The sequence below is a fragment of the Candoia aspera genome, chromosome 5, assembly GCF_035149785.1.
Source record: "Candoia aspera isolate rCanAsp1 chromosome 5, rCanAsp1.hap2, whole genome shotgun sequence".
Classification (NCBI taxonomy): domain Eukaryota; kingdom Metazoa; phylum Chordata; class Lepidosauria; order Squamata; family Boidae; genus Candoia; species Candoia aspera.
In genome coordinates this window covers 59,251,987-59,267,752 of record NC_086157.1, presented here as the reverse complement: position 1 = coordinate 59,267,752, position 15,766 = coordinate 59,251,987, and the positions used below count along the sequence as shown (strand labels likewise).

The window sequence follows — 15,766 nt, the reverse complement described above, 5'->3', positions numbered from 1 at the left end:
TGTACTTCCTGAATGGTTAGTGCCCCACTTTTGTCAAACCCCTTGAATGACAGCTGAAAGTCCTGACTTCGCTCCCATCTGGGTGTGTTTCCTTTCAACTTCAATGTGGTGGTATACAGAGGCCAAATGCCAAAACAGTTACCCTTGTTCCAATATTTCTGGTACTGACTGTATATGCAGCACTCCCTGCTAATGGTCAGTTTTGGCAGATTTGGGATAAGGTGTTACAACTGCAACTGAATCCCAGTTTTAACCCAAGCCTGCTTCTGTAATTCTATGCAGGGTAGGATATCTAATTTACAGACCTAGAAGCACACAATCCACCAACTAGGAAGTAATGTAGTGTACAGGCACACAGTCAGGATGGAGGCATTTACTGCACCTATGCTGGCATACAGCATTGATCACTCGGGGTAGTGATCAGTTCTTCCTTCTCTCTCCTTCACAATGGCCTTCTCCAGTTGAAGAAGCATGGACAAAACTGCCTCTAAGGCAATTAATAATTATTTTCTAAGCTTCAAAACTCTTACCTAACCTTGCAATGTTTCACTGCAAGACGCATCCAAACATTACTTTTGGCACTAAGCACACTATGTCCTGTTCATACGATGACAGCCACAATTATGGCTTCACTATGCGAGTAGATAAATAGGTACTGCTTCGGTGGGAAGGTAACAGAGTTCCTTGACTGTCATGCTGGCCACATGACTGCGGAAGTGTCTTCGGACAACACTGGCTCTTCGGCCATGAAATGGAGATGAGCAGCCCCCCCCCCCCCTAGTGTTGAACATGACTAAAGGGGAACCCTTTACCTTTATGGTTTGTTGAATGAGCCATAATTTTTGGGATCACACATTACACTAAGCAATAAATCATGATTTACAAACAAGGCAGAGTTCACACAGACCAATTCACATTATGGCATAGTCAAATATTTGAGCTCAGTTTACATATGACACCTTAGTTGAGTTGTTTTAGGTGGGTTCCACAAATAAATGCTCTAAATAGGCACAATAACCCAGGTCTAACATCTAGAAAAAGAAATGCTGGAACTTATCAAGTGGTGCTTAAAACTGGGGTTTTCAATCAATATGTATGGGAGATCTTTGCCTGCTTGCCCGTGTGATAGTCACGGTCCGCAGACTCTGGTCAGGAAAGATGTTGTCAGCGATCCACTCCTCTCCCACAGGTTACAGAACTCTGAACAACGTGCAAATTGACCTCCGAGCTAATGAGAAAGTAGATTTTTAAAAACACAGATCGCCGCATCAATCAGCTGATTAGATGCAACAGGAAGGCTTCCACACAGGCTGCCGCAACTCCATGCAGCTTTCTTTTTACAGCCACTCCCCTCCCCCGCTTTCTAACAGCCCGGCTTGTACGGTCGTCCGCCAAGCCATTAGGAAAGCTGCGGGAGAAATTCCTCCCTCTTCCTCACAGGCGCCTTCTCCGCCTCCAAGGCGTTCGCCGCCCACGTGGGGGGCTGCCTGGCCCACCGGCCCGGGAGTGCTGTTTGCCAAGCTGACTGCCCTGCGGGGCACTTTTTTTCGGAACAACTTTCAACCCCGTCACATCCGCTGGGAACTTACTTGGCGAGTGTCTGGAAAAGACGACGGCGCGCCGCGCAGTGGTGAGCAAAGTTCTGAGACGCTTTTCCTCCGAGAAGAAACTTTCTCTAGGCGGTCAAGGTAGTTCCTCGCAGGACCGACATGCGGGAAGGAGCGCCATGAAGCTGGGCCATCCAGGCTCTATCCTTTCCTCCCACAGCCGCGGCGGCCGCCCTAAGAAGCAGCGCAGGGGCAGGCAGCGGCTCCCTCCTTTCTAATTGCCTCGGGTTGCGGCGACGGAATGTCGCGGCCGGCCGGCTGTCTCATGCTGCTGCTCCTGGTGGCTGTGGCCGAGCGCGGCCGGGCTCGCTTCGCCTTCCGCCTCCAAGTGTCTTCTCCGGTGACCCCCGACGGCACCCTGGTCCCCACGCCGGTGGTGCTCAAGTCGCGGAGCAGCGGCGGAACCGGCAGCCAGCCGGCGCTCCAAGAAGCCTCGGGCTTGGCCTTAGCCTCGGATCCCAGCGGCTCTCTCAACTTTCTGGCGATGGTGGACAATCTGCAGGGAGACGCCGGACGTGGTTACTATATCGAGCTGCTCCTCGGCACCCCGCCGCAGAAGGTAGGGGCGGCGCCGGAGCGGGGCTGGTGGACCACCGAGGGAGGTTCCTACAGAATTGGCCCGTTTGTGGGTTCGCGCTTGGGACGGCAAGCGTCTCCTTCCTACCACCGCACCCTGTCATCAGGGAGCGAATCTCTCCCCTTTCCTTCCCTGGGCGATTCAAGGACCTGGGGTACCGCGGGGGTAGAGCGCTTAAGGCAGCCTTCGTCAACCAGGTGCTCTCCAGGCGTACTGTGGATTGAAGGAGCTACGGTTCCGACGCGTCTGGGGTCCCGGTGGGGAAGACTGGCTTAAGGCGTACGAAGCCGATTGTGAGAAATAGATGTACTTAGAAGTACCTAAGATCCGACCGATCCTGCTACCTACTCTCGGTCATGGCTAAATCAGATGCTTCCAGGAAGCCCACAGATGACCAAGGCTGTAGTTCTTTTCTGCGTTTCCTTTTCTTTCTCCAACAATCGATGTTTAGAAATACCCTTTCTCTGACTCTGGAGGGTTTGGTGAATTGTCAGCATCTTCATGTTTTATAACTCCATTATGTGTCCTTGAATGCTTTTGTTCAGCCTGATATTATTGTCATTCAGCTTTACTGGTTGATATCATTCAGTATTTTAAAATAACAGGTAATTTTTAAATTAATATCTAGCATTAGTTGTCTTTCAAAAAAAATTGGTAACCAAACCATATTTTGATTTTTTTTCCTTTTTGAAGCATGAGATTTTGCAGAGAAAAGGTCAGAAGGTTCAACCACTGTCTATCTCCTAATAGTGTCGGGTGGGATGAGGCTTTAAAACTATGTTTCCAGTTTTTGGGTGATCTTTGTATCTCTTATTAGAAGTCTGTTTGAGTGACACCTGATTGCACTGTATACTTATTAATATATTGTTAATGCATCTGAAACACAGATGGGAGCAGTTTCTAGCTGGGGGAGTTTTTGGTGCCCAGAAAAGTAAAATACTACTTTCCTTGCCACCAAAAAACCCCTTTCTCTCTCCCCCTCCCCCTCCCCCTCCCCCTCCCCCTCCCCAGTACTGAATGTGCTTATCAATGTCTCTCGAACTTTTCTGTTTTGAACAGCTCTGTAATACTTCAGAATAACCTGAATTCTGGATTCATTGTGGTTTTGTTTGCATGAATGACATTTTGAATCACAAGTTCTGACCTTTGCAACAGCATTTGCTACTTCTGAAATGGGGAACAAAGGGTCTTTCTGTAACTAGGTAGCAAAACCCTGATATAGATGCTGATTCCAGTGTAGCTTCTGGATTTTGTAACTGTAGGCATTCTATTGGCATTGTAAGTCTTACAGCTGGCGCATAAGCACAAAAATGTGAGGTAAGCTTTTCCTGTTGATAGGACAGCTCATGTTTGTCTGTGACACTCCTTTTCCCCACCCTTTGCCAAGTTGGATTCTGGCTGGGTTGCACATCCTGCTAAGGCAAAACCAAACAAACCTGATTATGGCTTAGACACTGTATGACCCAAGTCTCTATCTATGCAGGTAGAGAGTATGATTGGTCTATATTCCACATCAACCCACTTACAGGTGTTTGAATTCTAATTCATCAGCATAGGAGCCCGCACAATTCTGACCTTTGTGCTCACTGACTTCTGTGAGTCAGTGGGATAAAATCTTTCCACTTTATTGTGATTATGAGAGTATTGAGAAAATCTCATAATTGTTAAGGCAAGGTTTGTTTTAATTATGGCTTGATGGATGAACTACACTCACGTGGTTTACACATTCTAAGTCACGCATATACAACTTCTTCTAAGCTTTTGAGTGCCGTGGGCCCTATTTTTATCTGGTGTAGCATCTGCCCTCTGGAACAACACCCCCCCCCCCCGTTAATTTGGTCTTCACCCCGACCTGTTCAAAATTGACGTTAAAACCTGGCTGTTTCCCCAGGCTTTGGGCAAGAATGGGTGGCCGCCCCCTGCTGCAGTTCATATATGGGTTTTTTTTTTTAGAAAGGCTTTTTCCAGATACCATTTGTCTTTTCAGATTCAGATATTTATCATTTGCTGCTAGTTTGCAAAATGTCTGGGATCAGAGTTTATTACAGGATTGAAATGCACCCGGTAGGGATGATCCGTAACTATTCAGGATGTTAAAACAAAATAGAGATAGCTGCAAATGGATTGAGTGACTCAGTGAAAATTATAACTTTCGTCTTAAGTTCCCTTGCAGTTCTGTAGAACCACTGAATTAAAACAACTTTTCTAGAGAAAAATAGTTTATTGAACATTACTACTGCTACTTTCACAGAGTCATGGGATATAGTTCTATACACATCTACCAGGAAAGAAGCCTTACGTGACTCTGTGGACCTTACTTTTAAACAGAGCCACTTAGAACAGCATTGCTAATGCAGTCTTAAATGTTGGATTTGACATATCAAAACATTCCTATAGGGCATCAAAGTTTAAGAATGCATTAGCAATACAGTTCTGTGTGGGTCTGTTTGAAAGTAAGGCCTACAAAGTCCAGTGAGGATTACTCACTGGGTAAATGTGTATTACAGCTGCAACATATGACTTTGTAATAGTAGTAGTAATGCTCAGTTATTTCTATGTATTGTGCACACACACACAGAGACATATAATATGTAAGCTAGATGTCTAAATAAATATATATTTAAATATTGTTTAAACAGATCGATAAGGTCAGAAGTAACCTGACTTACTCATCAAACAGGAATGTGCAACCTCTGCTTTTAAGATGATGACATCTTTAATCATTATTCTGTATAAGTTTTTTTTTCCTTAGAAGTTTTATCAGAAACTGGAGTACTGCTAAACTGAAAAACTCAGTTTTTTTATGTTTGTCTATATGTGTTGAATTCTTTGAAGTTTTCAAAACTTGGATTTTTTTTTCTCTGTGTCATGAGATTGCATGTGAAGAAATCATGTCTCATTGGACAGGATGACTAGTCAGATGATTAACTGCTTAATCCTCAGAATGTTCACAGTCCTAAAGTGCATAAAAATCAGTCAAGTTGGTTCTAAAGAAGTATTTTGAAGAGCTGAGCCTTAGTTCCCCAAAGCCTTCAGGGCTCCAAACTTTCATTATTTCAAATATAATGGTTCTTTGTAATATTTCAATCATTACAGGACTTTGCTGATATAAATAGGAAGTAAAGGAAAGATGGCGAAACTTCTTCCTCTGTTTCAGTTTTTCCCTGTTCCATTTAATTCTTAATATCCTTTTGACTAAAGTGGTGCTTGTGTTCTTGTGCTTGTGTTCCTTCTCATCTGATTTGGTACTTTTGTTTTATCATATAGGGTTTTTCTGTTTTTTATGGTTTTAAACAGGCTATTGGAAAGGTTTTTCACTGAATTATTAGCATGTGATTGTAGCTATTCTTCAATTAGTTAAATATTTTTTCTAAAATTGCACCCACTGTTTGGGATTGTTTCTACCAATGAACAAATGGGACAGTTTTTCGTTTTTCTTTTTAAACAAATATGTTACTTTTCCATTCCTTTTTGGCTGAGGTGGCCATTATGGAGAGGGAAGAGCAGGAGAAAACCCCTTTGTGAGTGCTGCTTTGGATTTGGATTTTGAAGCCATAGTTTGAATATTTGAAAGGATTAAAAATTTATGCAAAGATATCACTGACATATTTCTAACTACTTAGTGCAAGAGGAGGGGCATCTGCAGCCCTTTATATGCTTTAAACTACAACTCTCAGCAGCCCAATCAACTTCGTTAATGCCGAGGGATGCTGGAGAGCCATAGTTCCTTCCCCTGAGCTAGAAATCATTTGCCCTCTTTGTAATTGGTTTCCCACATGGATCAGACTACAGTAATTTTGTGTTCAGTCTCTCCTAAGCAAAACTGTGATACCAGTATGGTGACTTCCAAGTAATCTGATGGATTCAGGTGGAAGCCATTTACAGATATAATCACAATAATTCATAACCTTGCTTTGTTGGCAGCTGACTCAAACAATAATAAAATAAAAGCTGGCACTAATAATAAAATGGGACTTCATTAAACTATTTTCCTAACATCTTCCTACTGTTCATCTGGACAGTTAAGATATTAATGCCTTTCAACAAACAGTTTCTAAAAACATACTTCTTTTGCTTTCACAGGTTATCCGCTCAGTATTGTTTCTAACAGAAAATAGAAGGGTTAATAGCCTTTAAAAATGAAAATAAGTACTCATCTAATATTTTCTAGCACACACATTCAGGATTTCAGAAAGTAGGTCTTCTGTGATTTTAACTGAAGGATCTTTTTCTCTTGAAGAGCCAATAACTTTTTCCCTCCTATTTCTGGAACTTAACATGAACATCAATTGAATACTCACCATGGATGTCCTTATGTTTGGGAAATAAAAAGAACTGGCCCAGCTTTTGTGTTGTTTTTCTTTCTTTGATATCCTTGTATTAACTTTGTTTCCTGTTCTGTGTTCTTCTCTTGAATTCCAGCTACTTTAGAAAAATATTTCTGATAGAAAATAAAGTTGGCTGTAAGTAGTTAAATGTTCAGAAGCAAATTAAAAAATGGTGTATTTCAGTCATTCAGTGTTGAAATCAGTAGGAAATGATGTGACAAAGTAACAAAGTTGTAATGAAAAAGGGAATGTTGTGGATATAATCTACCAGTGAAGCTTTTGATGATGTTCCACACAACATTCTCGCTGACAATATGAGATATACATATAATATTGGGGAGTCATGGCTTGGAAACATTGCATCTGAGAATGATGTGAAGCTACAGGGAAGGTGGCCAGAACTATTTTCTATAGCCTAAACTTTTTGCCATCACACCTCCCTTTAGTGTAATCTTAATGTATACATCTCCCCTAAAAATCCAAACACCAAAACGAACACAGATGACCAATGAAAACAATACAATGAAACTTTGGGAAAGTTGGATTTATTGTAACAATGTACAACTAAAAGGTTCTTCACACTTCTCCTGGACTCAGTCTGCACCTTCCCAAGGGAGGTATACCTCACAGTTTGGGAATCCTGTTCTGTGGCTAAAAAACCTAGGACCAGAACTAACATCTATCTAGATCACATTTAAATATAAACTTCCCGATGGTAAGATCTGTACAACAGTGGAGTAGTCTACCTATGGAGATGGTGAGTTCTTCATCCCTGGAAATGTTTAAAAGGTGGCTGGACAGTTAGCGGTTTAATTGGTTTTCCTGCACGCTGTACAAGGTTGGACTAGATAACTAGGTACCTTCCAACTCTACAGGTTTATGATGCTATATGATCAAAAGATTTTTGAATGTGAAGAGTCTTGTCAGGAAGGTAGATTTGCTTTATAATGGTTTCCTTTCTGATTTCAAACATACAGTGCAACAGAATTTCAAGAACATACCTCTTTATAGGCATTGACAAATCAAGGTAATGTGTTACAGCAAAATGTTCTGTCTGCATCAGCATAAACTGCTGTTAAATTTGGACAAAACCCTATAATGCACAAGAATTAATGTACAAGAGCAGCTTTTTTAAGCCTGGATAATTTTGTGGCTGTGTGTCAAATTTAATGTGTGGCTGTTTTGAATAATTTGTGTAACATTAAATAAACATGGTACATACTTCATACCACTTTCTCATTACCATTAATTAACATGTGCTAAAAAGAATAGGATTAGTTCAGATCCAAGAAGATTCACAGTCCCTGGGTTGTCCCTGGGGACAGCTGCAAAGTACAAATATCAGTCTTCTGTTTTTTATTTTTGTTTTTTTTCTTATTTTAGCCAGTGACAGATACATGAAAAGAAATCTTGTATCAAAGCCACTTTGCTTTTTAAAATGATTTTAGAGGTATCTTTGAGATATAATCAGTATGTATGTGTAATATATATAAGTTTTAAACACATATGGTTAAGATGTGGATATAATTATGCTGTGGGTCATGTTCTAAAACCCTAGCAGGTAGCAGTACTTGGATGACCTTGTATGGGCTTGGAAGCAAAGTCAGACTTGGTTAATTCTCAAATAGGAGACTACCAGGGAATATTGGGGCTGTAGTCTTGGCTGCTGGGTCAAAAAACATCCTGAAAGAATGAAATGCTAAATCATCTTAAACTATTATAGAAAACTAGGGATGTGTCTGAAGATACCTAGAGTCAAACTGTGTGAAAATGGCGGACAATAAAAACTATAAGGAAGCAGAGTAAGAAATTTAGCCTAATTCCATGCATGCTTAGTCAGAACTAAGCATCATTTCAGAGGATCTTGTTAACAGTAAGCATGCAAGAACTATACCTGAAGTTGCTTGTTTTTTTCCCCCTGTATAAATCAAATGAACACTGCTTCTGTGACAATCCTGTGTGTCTACTAATTTTCTATATCATATTTAATAACATTCATAAATTACATGGTATTGCTTTCAAAAACAACTTAAAATGTCAACTGAGCAACACCTCACAGAATTATTTGCCAGTAGTCATATTTGCTAGAATCAATAGGAATTCAAGTCAAACTGTCTGGAAGACATCAGGTAGATGAGTTTGTTTATACATTCCAAATTATGTGAATAGAACAGGTGTGTAACTTTTATTCTATTGTGAGTTGTAAGGTTTGATCTTCATTCATAATGAAATTTATGCACTTCAAGATTAATATCTAGTTGGTAAATCTTGCTAAACATTAGGTCTGAATATCCAATTTTCATCATGCAGGTAAGGGTTGATTGTGTGAGTAAGGATGAGAACAGAAATCCAAATCACTCTTTTAAGTTTTTCCTCAGAAGTTCAAAGTGTAAATGGACTAAAATTTGAAACATCCTCACTTTGTATATTTCTCTAAGAAAAAAATATTTTGTACTGAATAGAAAATTGTAAATAAATGTGAACTGTTGGGTGGATTTTTTTCCCACAAGTCAATAGAAGACTGACTTTACTATATTCTCTTGTATGTTGTGTGATGCTGTCCCCCCCCCCCTTTCTGGGAGGCCAGCTGTCCAAAAGCAATGACAAATTTTCATAGGTTTGGTCCAGAAAAATAATATAATTAACAGCGAAATGAACTTCCAAATGAGTATCCTAATTTTTCTTCCATTTTCTAAGAAATTCACTTGTCCGTGTCTTCCAGTGGGACGTGTAGATGACTGTTGTAGCAGGCTACTGCACCAATAACAGCAACAAATACAACTCTGTAGAAATAAAAATGTTGTTCTAAAGAGAGGCCATCCATGGCTTCCAAGGTAACAATCGCAATAGTATTTTTTTTTTTTGAATTAGAGTGAGATCATGATTCTCACTCCACCTGCATTTATGGGTTCTCCTCCTGTTACAGTACTAGCTCCCAAAGGAGAAAGAATGGTAAACACAGATCCTCCTCCATGCTAAATTCCAGGCAGGACTGTTGTGCCAAGTCAGCAGTAGTACAGAAGGATCTGCAAATTAATAAGAATGTTCAATCTTCCTGCCTCTACTTCGTTTTTTCTCCAAAGAAACAATAACATTTGAGCTGTTATGATATGATACGATGTGCTACAGCTCATCTTTGCTTGGGCAAGCATTCAGTAGTGCAGTGAGTCAAAGTGTGATTTTTTTTGTGGCCTGTCATTATATAGGAGAAGGTTGTAGCCTAGGGCTTCAAGGTTAGGCAAGACAAACATTGCAGGACTGATTAAAGATAATTTGGTTAATGATTTTAGAACTCTTTGCACATTTAGAGTTAATTGTGGAGAATGATAACATTTACAAGTCCTTTCCACACCATCTACTCCAGCACAGATTATAATTAATAATAGATTTTCATTTACTGCTCCAAAGACTCATTAATTGGTTAACTTCATTCCTTGAGTGAGTTTTGCCAAATGAAAGTAAGAAGTTGGATGTAAGTAAAAGGAGTTTGTATAGTTATCATTTACAAATCTATCATGAGTATCTCAAACCTGTTGGAAATTATTTTGAGAGCCAAAATAGATCAGGAGGCATTGTAAAAAAAAATAGCAGTATGATTGTTTCTTTCACACTTTATATAGTATCAGATAAAGCTGTCTGCTATCTTGAGGGTCAAATACAAGAGATACAGGAAATCTAGTCATTCAAGAAGTAACTTTTTTTTTTTTTGCTTATCAAGGTGAATATACCACTGTGTTTTGGTGAATATGAGAAATCCTGGCCTTTTCCCTTGGTGATGGCGATCAGAATCATTTGTCGAGCTGGGCGGTGAAGAAATGTAATAAATAAATAAAATGGGCTACCTCTACCACCTCCCAAGCTGATAGGATACTGGGGGGCGGGGGCGGGGGGGTTGGCCTGGTCAGTGTCAGTGGTGCAAAACATAAAACCCCAGTTAGAACTGGGATATGAGAAGAAAGTTTCAGGTCACAACAGCATTGGGACAAATGAAAGTTAATCTCCTAATCTAGTCAGATGTGTTGTATGAATACCAAAACCTGTTCAGCTATGCATCAGACCAGAATCCCTTTCTATTCAGTCCCTCAAGAAGTAGCGATTGTGGTACTGAGCAGTATTAATTGCTGAGATCTGGGAATATCTAGCTATACCTCATAAACACTGATTGGCTATAGTAGCCAAACAATGCTGCCTGACTGACGGAGAACGGGCAACTGAAGCCTTGCCAGTATAGTCTTGGGTCAGAGGGACCCTGAATTCCTCAGAATGGCAGTCTTTAACCCAATGAGTTGCTGCATCCAACATAAAGGAGCTGTGACTGGAGTTGTGGCTGACCAGGTAACGTGTTTAGTAAACTTAACCCATGAGGTTGAAGACCATAAAAGCATCATTCTATTCCCAGCTGCACAGTGTTATAAGAGAGTGAAGATTTACCTGAAGGTGAAGTGGCTCTTGTGCATTACTTATTCCTAGCATCAGAGTATGTGTAAATTGGGTGTGAATTAGTTTTTCTGGGGAGTTGAAACTTCTTCACAATCTTAGTTCCAAAAATGATAAGAACACCCCTATCAAGGCAGCTTCCAAGGGAGGAGATAAAGTATCAGGAGATTTGGTGACAGGTCTACCCCCTACCTATCCATCTTATCTCTTTGGCCTTATGGCTCTATTGTTAGCACAGTTCCCTAGAAAAAAGTCCTTTTTAAATCAATGGTATTTAGTTCTGGGTAAACAAGATTAGGATCATAATTTAATTTCATAACAATGAAGGGTGGGAGAGTGATGATTAACTTTGGCCTCTCTATAAATCACAGGAGCAATGCTGTGTGTAAAATGAAGCTCTTAAAATAATAAAGTACTTCTTTTAAGTAAATGTGAGCAGAGACTGCAACCAGTTTAAACAGGATATGTGTGAGCCTTGCTCTATGATCAGCCTGTTATCTGGCATTCTAAATGGAAAGACAATTGTGTTGTTACCTTCCTTCAATGCCTGCTGATCGATTGGAGGTCTAAGATGACCTGAAGAGCCCATGATGGCTACATAGAAGTTGTGAGCAAATTCTGCTATAGTGGAATATCTCTGGATTAACTGGAAAAGCTGGCTGGTGCTGGAATGTGCCCCGTCAAGACAACATTCCTTGATTTTGGGGTTTTCCTTTATTGTTTCTCAAATCAGACTAAATAAATGTGTTTTGCGGTTAGTTTAACAGAATGTCCAAAATACAGTGAAACAACGTTGCAGATAAAGCTGAAAGAGAGCTTATTTTAAATCAATGGGATGATTTCTGAGACACCAGTACATAGGATCACGCATTAAATTAGACACAGGACATTTTATCTGAATATTTTGAATCAGTATTATTCTCATGTAAAGCCGGTGCAAAAGTCGAAACTGGAACAGTTTGAGAGACCTGAAATGCACTGGTCATGCTTGCACCTAACATTCTTCCATAATAAATCATGGTGTGAATTAGTCTGTGCTGTTCTATAAAGCCAACTTGTTCTTACTATATAGATATAAATTTTAATAAATGCCATCCTCAGCTGCATTCTTTTATTTTTTAGTTCCCATCTAAAATTGCTTAAAAGTAATCTAACCTGTATTTCTGGATCTTAGTTATCTTGAAAGAACATATGAATTCCGAAGTACAAACAAGCAAAAGAGTGTTGCCTTCTAAAAATGAGATTCCCACTCATTTTGCTTTTAGTTTGATTTCACATTAAACCATCAGCCACTAAATTGCATTCACTAATTCTGTGTTTCTCCACAAGCCAATATGAGTACCGTGAACGGGAGAAAGAATCATATTTTCAAACTCAGTGCAAGCAACAACGCACAGTAACATTGGGCTAGCAGCACACATTATAGCAGCTTGAGTGCTTTATCTTCTGTTTTGGTTGGAAGCGGCTCTTCCAGAATGGTTGATGAGTAATTAGAGATTGTTGTGTTAAATGAGGCAGCATTTAAATTGGCTTCTAATTTTCCCACCTATTAACCAGCTTTCTTTTTTTCTCCCACTTTTGCAAAAATCACTGTACTAGAATAATTCCCAGCAGCAGCTGATTATTAACTATAGAATATTAAGAATCCTCTGCTCCAGCCACCAGAAAATCAGCATGCAGGATACATATTTCAGTCTGGCTGACATTTCCTTATTCCTTAGATAAAAGTTCCTTTTCCTCTACTGCTTAATGTTTTGTGGAATCCACTACTGCTTACTGAGGGGATGATCTTTCCTTAGATAGTTTCTGTTGCCACTCTGTTTTAAAACCATCATAAAACTCCATATGGTGGCAAAGGTCTCCCCAAATTTCATAGGTTCACCAATGTTCATGAGATTTTGCCAGGCTTGCCCTCAAACTTGTGAGGTCTCACACAAGAACATTGGGATCTTGCACAGGAATGTTTGGCAGGCTTCTGTAAGATCTTGTGATCAGTGAGTTCCACTAAAAGATCAGAATCACCAGAAAAGCAGTATGGGTTCATCGTTACCTTTTGCATTTGATCCATACTAGTTGGTGTAAAGTTCTTACATCCAGTTCTTCACTAAACAAGTCAGGATAGAAATACAGCTGGTCACAGTATTTAATGACCATTTCGGTCAGGGGTCCCCAAACTCTTCAGCTTATCAACCCCTTCATGAAATTGCAGACTAGTCATTGATCCTCAAACATTTATTATATGAAAATGATTTAATAAATACTACTTTAATAGTACTACAGAAAATCATCATCATCCGTTGGATAGTTCCATCGACCTTTGCTGTTGGTATTGTCTATTTTGGCGAACCCGGAATAAGGTGCTATTAACTGCCTTTATTGCAATCTTTGAAGAAAGGAAAACATATTTTGTTAAGAGTGATATCTGCCTATTCCTTTAGAAAATAGCATGCAAAAACATTCCAACCTATATAGTATGCTTTGTAGGGAAATGTTTCAATATAGAGAAACAATCAGACAGATCCTTCTTTGGCACTTCTGATGAAGAGATTCTGTTCCCTTCCCCAGCTTGGCAAACAGTTAACTCCCAAAATTCCTAAGCAGTGTGACTTCCAGATAAGAATTCAGGGGTTTATTGTCCCAACGCAACTGCAGCTGAGGAAGGCTGTCATAGATTTTTTATTAAGACGATACTATTCTTGTTGGTATTATTAGTGATATACGCTGGTATTCCAAGATCAGTAATTTTTACCATATAATCACTGACTTTCTTTTGTGTTTTTTATGTTCTGTGCCAGTTTCATGTAGTTGCGGAATGTTAATCTGAATAGCAATTAATCTTTGAATTCTGTTCATGCTAAAGTGGGTTTGCTGATTTGGTATTTGACTAAACTGAATTGTAGATGATACTTTTGTTTATATGATAGCTTGTGGAAAAAAGTATGCCTTCATCAAAATGAACAAGATTTCAAATATGCTGCCTATTTTAAAAGACATTTATTTGAATTCCTTAGTGATATCACTCAATGGTGTCTTTGTGATGCTAGTAATGTTTAACTGAAGCACTGTTTCAGTTAGCTACTGTGTGTTTATGTGCTTTGTCAAAGAACAGTTTCACCCAACCATTGTGTGGGACTAATAATTTACAAATGCTTTCTCTAGAACTGTTGCAGTAAAGAATTAAAAACCACTCTAAGCTTTCTCTGAATATGTCTAAACTTTCTATTGTGCTTCTCTATTAGCAATCTCTGTATCCAGGTAATAAATTATAGTTCCCAAGTTTTGAAGTATTGCAGACATATCCTTAACTTTCCTGAGGGTTTGTTCCTATTCCTAAAAACATTATTTCTGATTAGTTTTAAGTTCTGGCTTTCAGTTAGTTATAAATGTGGCTTTATATTCATGACCAGGTTTAATTCTATGTAAAATTATTTCCTGATGATCAATGATTCAAGGTAGGGGAAAAGAAATAATTCCCACCATGGTTTTTAGTCAAGCAATGGCCCTGCAAGTAAAGTTTTAAGAAGGAAAGGAAAGGCAACTTACACTGCGTGTCTACTTTATGCAGTTACCTGGTGAAACATAGCAATAATGTAGCAATAACTACAAACATACGGTTTGCTGAACTAAATAATTTACATGATATTTACTTGAATTAAAAAAGGGGGCAAAGTGTATTATTGGGATTGTGTAGGATTCTTTTTTAAGAAAATCTTTTTTTTTTTTAGATCGAATAAAGTCTGTATTCTCAATTCTGTTGCTTTCTTCACATTCCATCTTTTTTACTCTACTCTATACTCTCCCCACAAATTTCTTGCTTTGGTGCTACTCTATACAATATGAAAGGATGAGAAATCTAAAGCCCCCACTACTTCTGATTCAGCTTCCTTGGTCTTTTCCCAATTCATCTCTCAGCAGCATGGTGCTTTGGCTTTTCAGAAATTATCCTCAAGCAAAAGTAGCCCTCAAAGTAACTAGGATTTCCATTTCCTACTATGCAGTATGCTTTATCTTGAACAGGTAAATATGTGCCATGAATTTTTTTAAAAATATCATTGTGAAGCTGCTCCATCTTCCTTTTTGCAAAAAGATATGAAAAAAGAATGTTAATCTTGGGTCTTGGTGTCATATATAGCTCTGAGGGTCATGAAGTCCTGAATCTGCAGTGCAATCTTGCTTTCAAGCCAAAATATAACTTTAAAATTTAAAGATCTGAAAATGTTTCCATTAGCCAAGAACCACCAAAACCCTAAACCCTCCAGAAGGTTAAAAAGTTGAAAAAGTAATGATTTTTAATTTTCACAGTTAGGTCACAAGCTTTTTTTTAAAAAATCCATTTTTCTATATATAATACAAAAAATAACTCCCTTTTTTTTTCAACAGCTAAATATTCTAGTTGACACAGGAAGCAGCAATTTTGCAGTTGCGGATGCATCAAATACAGATCTGACCTCATATTTCAACACAGAAAAGTAAGAGTTTTGGTCTATGCCTCCCACCCCTTAGGAAAGAGTATTGAAGTTCCTATGATATGTCAGGAAAAAAATAATAAAGGTAGATGGAAGCTTTTCTTTACAGAACATTGAATGGGATGCAACCTCCCTATTTCTTGTTTAATTTTTCCCACACACTTCTGATTGTGTGTCTGTATTAGAAATGCTAAATTGATCCACATGATATGATTCCCCCCAGCCCAGCAATGTCCTCTCTTTAGCAGAAGAAGAATTCTTAGCCCATCCTCGTATTGTTGGAAAAGCTTGGCATGTCACTGTTATAATCTGTAAATATGCAATGGAATTCTTCTTCTTTTTTCTGATAGC

General features: G+C 39.1%; 1 protein-coding gene across 1 annotated transcript in view; it reads left to right on the top strand.

The window, feature by feature from the left end:
- The first annotated feature begins 1,446 nt into the window (after positions 1 to 1,446).
- Positions 1,447 to 15,766, top strand: part of BACE2 (beta-secretase 2) — a 31,238-nt gene continuing 16,918 nt past the window's right edge. The window contains exons 1-2 of the mRNA XM_063305335.1: positions 1,447 to 2,166; positions 15,330 to 15,418. Of these exons, the coding sequence (XP_063161405.1) occupies positions 1,849 to 2,166; positions 15,330 to 15,418 (407 nt within the window). The 5' untranslated portion in view covers positions 1,447 to 1,848. The remainder of the gene's footprint in view (positions 2,167 to 15,329; positions 15,419 to 15,766) is intronic.